This window comes from Alnus glutinosa, chromosome 2 (genome assembly GCF_958979055.1).
Source record: "Alnus glutinosa chromosome 2, dhAlnGlut1.1, whole genome shotgun sequence".
NCBI lineage: Eukaryota > Viridiplantae > Streptophyta > Magnoliopsida > Fagales > Betulaceae > Alnus > Alnus glutinosa.
The window spans coordinates 36675409-36686456 of NC_084887.1; the positions used below are offsets into that span (position 1 = coordinate 36675409).

General features: G+C 39.2%; 2 protein-coding genes across 3 annotated transcripts; one reads left to right on the forward strand and one right to left on the reverse strand.

Moving 5' to 3' along the window:
- Positions 1-459: 459 nt before the first annotated feature.
- LOC133860921 (protein ANTHESIS POMOTING FACTOR 1) lies at positions 460-6629 on the forward strand. 2 transcript variants are annotated; one of them, XM_062296588.1, is made up of 11 exons: positions 460-756; positions 1523-1604; positions 1804-1904; positions 2865-2974; positions 3069-3135; positions 3540-3639; positions 3987-4103; positions 4189-4326; positions 4574-4655; positions 5317-5366; positions 6279-6629. In XM_062296588.1, coding segments are annotated over exons 1-11 (1032 nt in total). In that variant the 5' UTR covers positions 460-754; the 3' UTR covers positions 6462-6629. The 2 variants fall into 2 exon arrangements, with proteins under 2 accessions (XP_062152572.1, XP_062152573.1); XM_062296589.1 differs by lacking the exon at positions 460-756 and having other exon boundaries at positions 1467-1604.
- A 371-nt stretch (positions 6630-7000) lies between these two features.
- On the reverse strand, positions 7001-7583 carry LOC133859375 (oleosin 5-like). The gene has a single exon (XM_062294768.1). It carries the CDS (start codon positions 7551-7553, stop codon positions 7080-7082), a length of 474 nt encoding a protein of 157 aa, XP_062150752.1. The 5' UTR covers positions 7554-7583; the 3' UTR covers positions 7001-7079.
- Between the last annotated feature and the right edge of the window lie 3465 nt (positions 7584-11048).

Genomic DNA, 11048 nt, shown 5'->3' on the forward strand with positions numbered 1-11048 from the left:
GGCTTCCTAGTCTCGTAGGGCATTTGTAATGAATTTTTATTACAATATTGTATAGTAAGTGGCGGAATTATTATTTTGATCAAGATATGTCAAAATTAAAAGACAAAATTTAATAAAAAAAATAATTGCAATAATAATTTACTTTTGCCTGCGGATTTTATATAGGTGCACAATTGCACATACCTGTTTTGGGGGGTTGTATAAAAAATTTAAAAATAGTTATGCCCAGCGGCAAAGAAGTAGGCCGAACCAGCCCGTATCCGAGAATCCGTCCCGAACCGCACCGACTCGAAATTTACGGATCTTTGGTAAAAAAATGCATGAGGCGGGCTTATAATTAGTTGACCCTTGGCTTACGGGGCGGCTTGCAGAAATAGGTTTTTCCAACCCGCAAGCACGCCCCGCCCCGCCCCGAGGTTATTTGTTGTATATTGCCCCCAAAACTCTAGAATCAGACCTACCCAGTCCGCCGCAACTCCTCTCCATCTTGAAGTCTCAAATTCAAGGGCTTGGCTTAAAGGCTCATATTCTGTATTAGAGGAGAGTCCACTTTCATCCCTTGCTTCCTAGAGTAATCCCCCCATGCGGTACAATCCTTACTAGTTTGTAGCAGTTGAATGCTATTTTTTTTTTTTTATGAGCCAGCAGTTGAATACTAAAAGGAGTGGGCAGAACTGCCTTGCGAAATAACACGCTCCAGTCGCCACCTCCACGCTCTCCTTACACCCTCCAGATTGCCGTCGGCGAGGAGTTCATGTATTTCTCTCTATCTTTCCCTCTCTTTCGATCTCTCGATTCTCTCTCTCACGGTCTCTCAGAATTATCATGCGAGTAATACCCGTCCCGCCTCGCCCCGTGCTACCCGAATCCGGTCGGAATCCTGCTGCCATTCGGGTATCGGGCTTGGGAATAACCGCAAACCCACCCCAAAAGAAAATATTCTTATTAAATTCTAGATTTGGATCCCTTTATTTGTAAGGGTAATGTGATTTATTACGCAACTACATCATTTTAGTGGTTATGCAGCATGCTAATACTTGGATGAGGGTAGCCCAGATGCTAAAATTTATCCACTTACACATAATTAAAGTATTTTACACACTCTTTATAAAAGAAAAAAAAAAATTAGTTGGAGAAAATTTATAAAAGAATTTAGATGGAGAAAATTCTTTTAATCGTGATTATTAAATTGATATTTGTAATAAAGTATCTGATTCTCACTTAAAATATATATAAAAATTATATGTCATTTTAAAAATTACCTGCTCTTAATACATATGTCAAATTTAATAAATAATTTTAACCAAAAAAAAATTCTTCCGAGAATTTTGTTCTGCCAATACTGCATTACAACTTTTTTGTTATTTTGTTTTTTTGGGCCTTTTCTCGGGGAGGGGCCTGAATGGCCACAGGCCCTATATGGCCGCGTCCGGTCCAACAAGAAAAAGAAAAAAGCATCAAAATAAAATAGAAAAAGAACACCGGTTTTCTCACTCTGTCTCTCTCTGAATTCATCAAGCAGGAGGTCCGGGACGATGTCGCTTACGGAGCTCGACGACGATATGGTGCGCAGCATGTCAATTGGAGCAGTTTTCTCGGACTTCGTAAGTTTTGCTTCCCCTTTCAACCTCACTAACTGTTTCTCTTTCAATTCAGTCGTATATATTCTACTACTATCCCACAGTAACGCTGTCAAATTTACCACTGTGTAATTAAGAGACTTTCTTTATAATGGGTGAGAAAAGCTTGTTACTTTCTTTTAGTTGGGAGCCTTAGTATTGAGTTTGTGTGAGAATTTTTCAGGGTGGGAAGATAAATTCGCTTGATTTCCATCGGAAGGAAGATTTACTGGTTACAGCCAGTGAGGATGATTCGGTTCGATTCTATGACATTGCAAATGCTAAGTGAGTTCACTCTTACCGTGATTGAACTATATGGCTATGGTGATTATAGCGTGTAGAATGGACTGTCAATAATCAAGTATATTATGCACCAAAGTTAAATTGGAGTGCATTGCTTTCTTTTGTTTGACTTAAGCTTTGATGCTAAAATGCGTTTGAACTCAGTAATATGTGTCAATAGACTCAATAGAATGCACCCCCAGAGTACTTCTCTCTTTTTGGTATTGCCATCCGAGGATGTTAGTGTTTGTGTGAATGATTGGATTGAAGAGCCAACCCATCCCAGAATACTGATCGGGTCCATACCTTGTCGAGTCATGGTATACGACTATATGGGTCGATACTAACACGACCCATTTAATTAATCGTGGCAAACCCCTCATTCTGATGGGTGACAATTCGAGTTTGTCTCGTGTCAAGTCATGGGTATACGATTGTATGGGTCGATACGAACACGACCAATTTAATTAATCGTATCAAACTCCTCATTCCTGTTAAGGTTCTTGTTATATCGAGTCATGGGTATACGACTATATGAGTCAATACGAATACGATCCATTTAATTAATCGTATCAAACCCCTCAACACGAATGTGAATTACCCCCTCTGTCCCATACCATATGAAAGTTTACAAATCATGCACTTTAATGAAACCAGTACTCTTCTTAAAATTTGCTTAGATGGGCCAAGAAAGATGGGTTTAAATTTAAAACTGGTGGGTTTGAATTTACCAATAATATTGGAACTTAAAAGGGTACATGCCTTTTATTTTTGAAACTTTCATATATTATGGGGTTGTTTAAAAAAGGAAGTATATCATCTATAGTGGAAGGGGGGACTATGTTTCGAAATAAAACCTGACAACTTACATAATGAGGCCTAATTTTTTTTTAAAGTTTCTTTTGTTATTTTTCTTCTTCTTTTATATTTAGTTTTTATATTGACATTTTTTATGAACTCCAGGTTGTTGAAGACAACATATCACAAGAAGCACGGTGCTGATCGTATATGCTTTACGCACCACCCTAGCTCTGTTATATGCTCTTCAAGATACAATTTGGAGTCCAGTGGAGGTGAGTTTGTTAGTGTAAAGTAGATGGTTTTGAACCATAGTTCCAGTGTTTGTGAATGAGAAATGATGGGTTTTTTTTTTTTTCAACATGCCAGAATCCCTGTGGTATCTGTCAATGTATGATAATCGGTGCCTTCGATACTTCAAAGGGCATAAAGACAGGTTTGGATCCCATGAATTATTGGTTCTCTATTAAGAAGTGGGAAAGTGGTTTCAATAAGTTCATATCCATTCATAAAAAGAATATGATGATATTATCTTACATGGTATGTATGAAGCAGTAGATTCTTAACCTTTTGGTGAAAAGCATGTTAGAAATGATAAATGTAGAAAGAAACAATATGAAGTTTATGCATTCACGGCCACTTCATTTTTTCGAAGTCTGTTTGATACATTTCAGTACGCCTCCCCACTTTCCTCTTTCTGTGGCAACCTCTTTTGCTTGCTATTCACATAATTGATATGCATGGTACAAGACAGTAAAGTTATCAATACTGGGGATTTTTTCCCTGTATTTCTTTTACTAGGCCATGATACTGATTATGCTCTAAAATGTGTTTCTGTAGAGTCATTTCCCTCTGCATGTCTCCAATTAATGATAGCTTCATGTCTGGTTCTCTCGATCATAGTGTCAGAATATGGGATCTTCGCGTAAATGCCTGCCAGGTTGGTTTCTGGTTTTTATGATTCATATGAAAATTGTTGGTTGAGTACAGAAACGTTATCAAGAGAAGCTGAGGTATACCTGCCTAATTAAATGAGGACTGCATCCCCTCCTCCTACCCCCCACCCTCAAAAAAAAAAAAGGAAGGAACCCAAGGGGTAGTCCAATCAGCCAAGAGGATCACCTCATGAAGCGGAAGTTTGTAGTTAGAATATCTCCTTCCCCCTCCCATTGGAGCGAATTACTTATTAAAAAAAAGAAGATAGGATCAATGGAGAATTGTAAATGCTGCATTTTCTCATTAAGAGAAGACGTGATTATGATTTATGCTTACCATTATAGTTTTCAGGGAATTCTACGCTTACGTGGTAGACCTACAGTTGCGTATGACCAACAAGGCCTTGTCTTTGCTGTGGCAATGGAAGGGGGTGCTATTAAATTGTTCGATTCACGTTCCTATGACAAGGTTCTTACACATTCTTACACATAATGCGCTAACTTCCATTTTCCAATATGTATGTCAAAATCCTTCATTTATTTTCCAAATGTAGGGTCCCTTTGACACCTTTTTAGTTGGTGGAGATATGGCTGAGGTGTGCGATATCAAATTTAGCAATGATGGAAAATCAATGCTATTGACGACCACAAATAACAACATTTATGTTCTTGATGCATATGGAGGAGAGAAGGTTGGCTACTCTGATTTGTAATTTTGATTTTGTCTTCTCATAAATATAATTCTTGGAGCTTACTTATCAAAAAATATATATATATATATATAATGCTTGGAGCTTTGTGTGTGTGTACATATAAAGCCTGTCTACTGTTGCATAGGCTGACCGACAGTAGACCTACAGATTTTGTTGGCTTCTTGGTTGTGTTTAATTGATATACACTTGATGTTTATAGTAACTTGTCAACCTTTCACTTGTGCAGCGCTGTGGGTTCAGTTTGGAACCATCTCAAACAACAAATATAGAGGCAACTTTTACCCCAGACGGCCAATACGTGGTCTCAGGTATTTAATCCTGCTATTTACAACAAAGTAACATGTAGAATCTAGTCCATGTTCAGACTTTTCTTCCACTCCTTTTACTTCTGATTTAACTGACGATGTCACCTATTAGGAGAAACAAATAAAGAATAAAACTTGCAATACCTATTATAGATTTCAAACTATAAATTCATGTATCTTTTTCAAATACAAGAATGACTTTTCAATACCTATTGTTAATATTTATCAGTGAGGTTTTCACGAACTAATAGTTATAGCGAATTATTTTAGTTCTTATCCTAATTTCTGATTCATGTTTTGTTTATTTTTCTATAGCAGTCCTACTTTGTGGCGCATTATTGTTATGTTCTAAAACTTCATTAACCATTCTTGAAAATCACTCGTCTTCACAAACTGACATGTATAATAAATAATATTGGTTCTTGTCTGTTTGTGTTTGATGTTTTTTTCTTTTGCTCAAGTTTTTATACCCTATAGCCCCCATCATTCGTTCTGTGCTAATACTTCATAACCCTTCTTTCTGAGAACATTAAATTCTGTGCACTGAAAAGTTCTTTATACGTTTTCAGCAGTTGCACGAACTTTTAAGTCACTCCCAGCCCTATATAACTTTTGACAAACGACCATACATCAGAACTAAGCTTAGTTTTTTCTCTTTGTTAAGGTGCAGGAGATGGAACCTTACATGCCTGGAGCATCAACATGCGAAATGAGGTATCAATCTGTTCTCTTTTATGCCTCCCCCCCCTCCCGCGTCTATGAAGGAAAGGTAGAAGGTCAGAAATCTATACCGTTAACAGTTATCTAGTAGGAATTTAATCTCTAGACGTTCCACTCTTTAGTATTTAAGCTATCAACAACTATAGGATTGATAGTCCTCTAAAACTAATTGATTTAGTTGGGTTGGAAAACTATTGAGACTCTTTGATGGTGACTTGTATCATGTTGTGATTTGTGAGCTCACTATACTGGAAAGTTGCAAAAGGAAGACTTGTGCCTATCATAATAGTAATGGGACCTTTATTCTTGGAGTGAAGTGGGAATTAGTATTGGATGTTACAGGTTTTTACTTAAGAGCTTTCTTGAGGAATCAAAACGCTCAGTTATACTGCTTATAGGATAACTATCTGCCTCTAGATGGGATGATGGAGCTACATGCATTGGCTTGTGATCATTAGAAATCTTTATAGTGGAAACCATGTGACAGAACAGAACCCTTTCTGATGATATATAGTTACGTTGTGTAAACCCTAGCTCACTATTTCACTTGGTCGTATATATAAATTTAAGATCACGTGTTACAGCTTTTACTACTTATAAGACAGCCTACACAACACTTACCACATCAGCTACTATACTAAATTTAGCATCAGCTACTCTGTGAGTTTGTAAGTTTACATTACACTTATCACAATTATGCACTTATCACAACGATGCAGTGAATTGTCACCTCAATTATATTAAAGCTGTGAGAATCCATGCATTTTCCAAATTTTGGACACCAGCTCCTCAGTCTGTGTATAGCATGGTTCTGGTATCGACTTTGGTAAATTTGATTGCATATGCTGTTAGATCACTTACCCTGTGAAAGACTAAAGGCTAACCACCGATTCGATCGCTTTGCAGGTGGCATGCTGGAACAGCCACATTGGTGTTGCATCGTGCTTAAAGTGGGCTCCTCGTAGGGCCATGTTCGTTGCTGCATCAACTGTTCTCACGTTTTGGATACCCGACAATTCAAAGTCTAATGCTGAACCTGGTTCCATGGAAACTGAAGCTGCAAGTCAATCCGAACATATTTCTCAATGAGCCCAGATTTTCCATCGCTGGATTACATCAACTCTGTAACTATAATGGACTTTGACTTAATTTAATTGAGCCTGTAAAAGTTTTGGTTTGTGCTTGAATCAGCTTTGTCTCTGTTATTTTATAATGCATCTGGCCGTATATTCTGAAAAGGGACAGATTTCCTCCAAACAGGTTATAGAAAGTAGAAACTTCCCAAACCCAATTTATAAAAATGCCATGTGTCCTTTTGTATGTGAGGAAGACTCAAAACCGTACCAGAAATGACTTGGGTGGTACGCATGAATGAATCTCTCGAAAGAGCAGAGAGAGAGAGAGAGAGACTATGCAACCTAGGACATGCGCAGTACATTAAATTCAACAATAGAACCATAAACACAAACTAAATTCCAATGTACCTCCAAACACTCGTACATGTTACATTAACAACACAGATGAACCTACAAAACCAACATCAGCACTCACAAAACGAAACCCTTCAAAGGTACATAACTTCAGCCCCATCTTCCCTTCCTCCAATCCTCCTCTCTCTCTCCCTCTAGGTTAATATTTTTTTATTTCTTTTTTCGTTTTTTAATTTGTTTGGGGAGTGGTCTTAAAAGTTGAAACCTCTTCTGCCTTTCATGTTCTCCTTCCCTCTTGGGCCTTGCTCTGGATCTCTTGGCCAACCTCCTTGGTCTTCTGCCCCACAAAAGCTGCCATGTCCTGCATGCGCCTTTTTGCCTGGTCCATCTCGTGCGGCAGGGACTGGCTGGCCCGACGGAGGTAATTGAGGACCCAAGAGAGCGATGACAGCCCCGTCAAACCTAAAGCCCCGGAGCTCAGAAAGCCGGTGATCGCAAGGCCGACAGCGATAGCAGCCGGGACAAGAACCGGGCTGAAGATGAGAAAAAGTGGGATGGTTACAGCAAGCCCAATGAGACTGCCAATGAACGTCAAACCAGCAAGTGCAAGTAGCGCGCCACCTACAGGGAGGGCGGCAAGGACTGCAATCACTTTGGTCGCTGATGGACCACCCCCCCTTTGGTTCTTGACACCACCCTCAAACTGCCCGCGTTGTGGGTGGACTTGGAGCTGGTGCGGACGGTCAGCCATTGGTATGCTGGTTGAGCTATTTGAGAGAGATTGAGCGAAAAACAAGAGAGATATGAGAGAGATTTGGGCTGGTTGTGTTATATAGAGGGGTGGGGGGTGTGCAAGTGTCGACACGTACATGGGACATGGTGAGTAAGGGCTTTGCATGAGGAACAAGTTTCATGTTGGCTTTTGGGAACATAACCAAAAAATGGAAAAAACGAAAAGGATTACAGTGACGTGGCCTTTTTGTCATGAACATGTTGCCACATGCATCTTTGTTGCTCTTGGGTGTGTTGTGCCTAATGGAGTGAGTGCATGCAAATCAAACAAGTGGGTTTGGTCCCTCGCTGGAGCAGCCCTTGGTGGCCTTGTGGGCTCTTGCCTGTTGCTCGTGGATGGTTTTGTGGTTTGGTTTATTGGGCTGTCAACGGACACGAGGCTTATAGGATTGGACAAAAGTCTAAATCAATTTATGGATACCACTTAGAAGGTGGCTAGACAAGTTTCAACCGAAACCCTAGGAATTCGTTTTTTTGGGCCGTCTGGTATGGAATTACATTAAGCACTTAGAAGTTGGCTTGAGTGATAAGTCGTTCGACTCCGATGTCTCATGAAACAATAAGTTTAAGGTTCGATCTCCTTGAGTGCAAATAATTTTTTAGGTCAATGTTCGCGGATGAAAGCCTAAGCTTTAATCGACTCGTGTGGAGGAAGTATTTTGCACGGTGTCCCAGAGATCTAGTTGGGACAAAGCTTTGAATATCCCAGTTATTAAAAAAAAAAAAAATTGGGGGGCAAAACTAAAATTAAAAAATTAGGGTTAAATATATAAAAGCCCTCCAAACTACCATCATTTCTCCAAATGGCTATCCGAACTACCAGTGCTAGCAGTCCGGTCCCCCCAACTACCAATTGCTTACTTTTTGGCCTCATCCATCACCTTGTGCCGTCTAAGTAGATAGAAACCGAGTCACGTGCACCGTACGTGACTCTTTTAGCCAAAAAACCCGAAAATACTCATCCCTAAAATACAATTTAGCCCCCCAAACTACCACTATTTATCTTGATAGCCCCTCAAATTACCAAGGCTTGCACTCTGGCTCTCCAAACTACCGAAACCTTTAAAAAATGCTCATTGTGGCGAAATATCCCCATAATATATCCTTGTCACGTGTCATTTTTCAATTCAAAAAAAAAAACTAAAATTGTCTTTTTTCTTTTTTTTTTTTTTAAAAAATATTGCGATCAACCAAAGGACGTACTACTTCTTTCCAACATCGTCATTAGGCACGATGCACGCCTGCAGCTTAGCGAACTCATCCCCGCCTCTCCGAACGTTGACATGGCTAATTTCCTATCTTTCGATGTCTATGATATTGATCTTTCGAAAGTTTTGAATGATTCCAATCTAAATTGTGTTTTGTACAAACGACGAACAAGTCTATCATTGTGTTAGAAGACCTTGATCGATTTCTGACGGAGAAATCAACGGCCATGAGCTTATTCGTCGATGTTCATATCTATTTTCCTCTCTGTGATTTTTTGGCATTCAAAACGTTGGCCAATAGCTACCTGGGGCTCAAGGATTACAAGTTTTTTCTCTCAGATGGAGGATATTTTCCAGAGCAGGGTCAGCTTGAGCCCGGTCAAGATCAGCGAGCTGATGATTGCAAATCAAAACTTGTCGAGCTGGGCTATAAAATCGGTCATCACGGTGTTGCAAACGGATGGTGACTGGATGGGTGTCGGGAAGACCTCGATCGGTTTCTGACGGAGAAATCAACGGCTGTGAGCTTATTCGTCGATGTTCATATCCATTTTCCTCTCTATGATTTTTTGGTATTCAAAACGTTGGCCAATAGCTACATGTGGCTCAAGGATCACAAGTTTTTTTCTCAGGTGGAGAATTTTTTCAGAGTAGGGCCAGCTTGAGCCAGGCTGAGATCAGCGAGCTGATGATTGCAAATCAAAACTTGCCGAGCCGGGCTATAAAATCGGTCATCACGGTGTTGCAAACGGATGGTGACTGGATGGGTGTCGGGAAGACCTCGATCGGTTTCCGACGGAGAAATCAACGGCTGTGAGCTTGTTCGTCGATGTTCATATCCATTTTCCTCTCTGTGATTTTTTGGTATTCAAAACGTTGTCCAATAGCTACATGTGGCTCAAGGATCACAAGTTTTTTTCTCAGGTAGAGGATATTTTTCAGAGTAGGGCCAGCTTGAGCCAGGCCGAGATCAGCGAGCTGATGATTGCAAATCGAAACTTGCCGAACCGGGCTATAAAATCGGTCATCACGGTGTTGCAAACGGACAATGGCCGGAGGGGTGTTGGGAAATAACGCCACCCTAAACACCCATATTTTTTTAAAAAAAATTTAAAAAAAAAAAGAAATAAAATTTTAGTTTATTTTTTAAAAAAATAAAAAATAACTTTTTTAAAAAAAAAAAATTGGTAGTTTGGGGGGCCAAAGTCAAAGCATTGGTAGTTCGGGGGGCTATCTGGAGAATGACTGGTAGTTTTGGGGGTTAAATTGTTTTTTGGGAAATGGGTATTTTTGGGCTTTTTGGTTAAAAGAGTCATGTGCCGTGCATGTGACTCGGTTTCCGTCCACTTAGACGGCCCAAAGTGATGAATGGAGCCAAAAAGTAAACAATTAGTAGTTGGGAGGACTGGACTGCTAGCATTAGTATTTCAGGGGATCATTCAGAGAAAGGGTAGTAGTTTAGGTAGCTTTTATGTATTTAACCCCCAAAAAATTATGAGTCAAATCTTAATTTTTAATTTTTTTTTTAGGAAAAACATGATGGCTTGGGGGGCGCCCAAGGCCCAATGTAGCTCCACCCCTAACAATGTGTCCTATAATAATTCAATATAAGTTCGGAGGATTTATTTTAATGTTTTGATCAAGGACCACCAATCTTCGTTTTGCTATTTTTATCAATGTAAAAAGAGTAATGTTGTTATTCCCACTCATTTATTATGACGTGTTTTAAGTAGTTTTCTTTTAAAAAAATTCTAGAAATCACACCCCGACCCAGCGACCCCATTGGGAAAATTTGGCATTGCTCATAAATCTTTGGATCAATTATTGTTAAAATAAATAAATAAATAAACTCAATCTACATCAGTTCAGTGAGAAAAAAGTGGAATTCGAATGTGATTTTTAATATTACTCATTTTTTGTTGTTTTTTTTTTTTAAGTAATTGACGTGACAAGCCATTTAAAACACGCTACGTCAGTTGGTGTTGTTGTGATAAATAGTTGTAAAGAATAGCACTATAAGTGCTTGTCATATAAATGCTTTAAGGCTAGACAACCCCTTGGTTAGTTGATGGAGGGACTTAGTTTAAATAGATAAAAACTTAAGAACCTAATTGTCAAAATTAAAGTTAAAGTTAACACGGTAATTGTTGATTACATTTACATGTAATAGATTTCAAGCTTAATTTGAAGGGGTTTAAGCACAGCAAACCGGCCAATCGCTAGCTAGGTGGGCTATACACAGGGCC

Coding starts and splice junctions, on each gene's coding strand:
- LOC133860921 (XM_062296588.1), top strand. Junction 1,605..1,803: donor GAGCAGTTTTCTCGGACTTC/GTAAGTTTTGCT, acceptor AGAATTTTTCAG/GGTGGGAAGATAAATTCGCT. Junction 1,905..2,864: donor TATGACATTGCAAATGCTAA/GTGAGTTCACTC, acceptor TATGAACTCCAG/GTTGTTGAAGACAACATATC.
- LOC133859375 (XM_062294768.1), bottom strand. CDS start 7,553: ATGGCTGACCGTCCGCACCAGCTCCAAGTCCACCCACAACGCGGGCAG.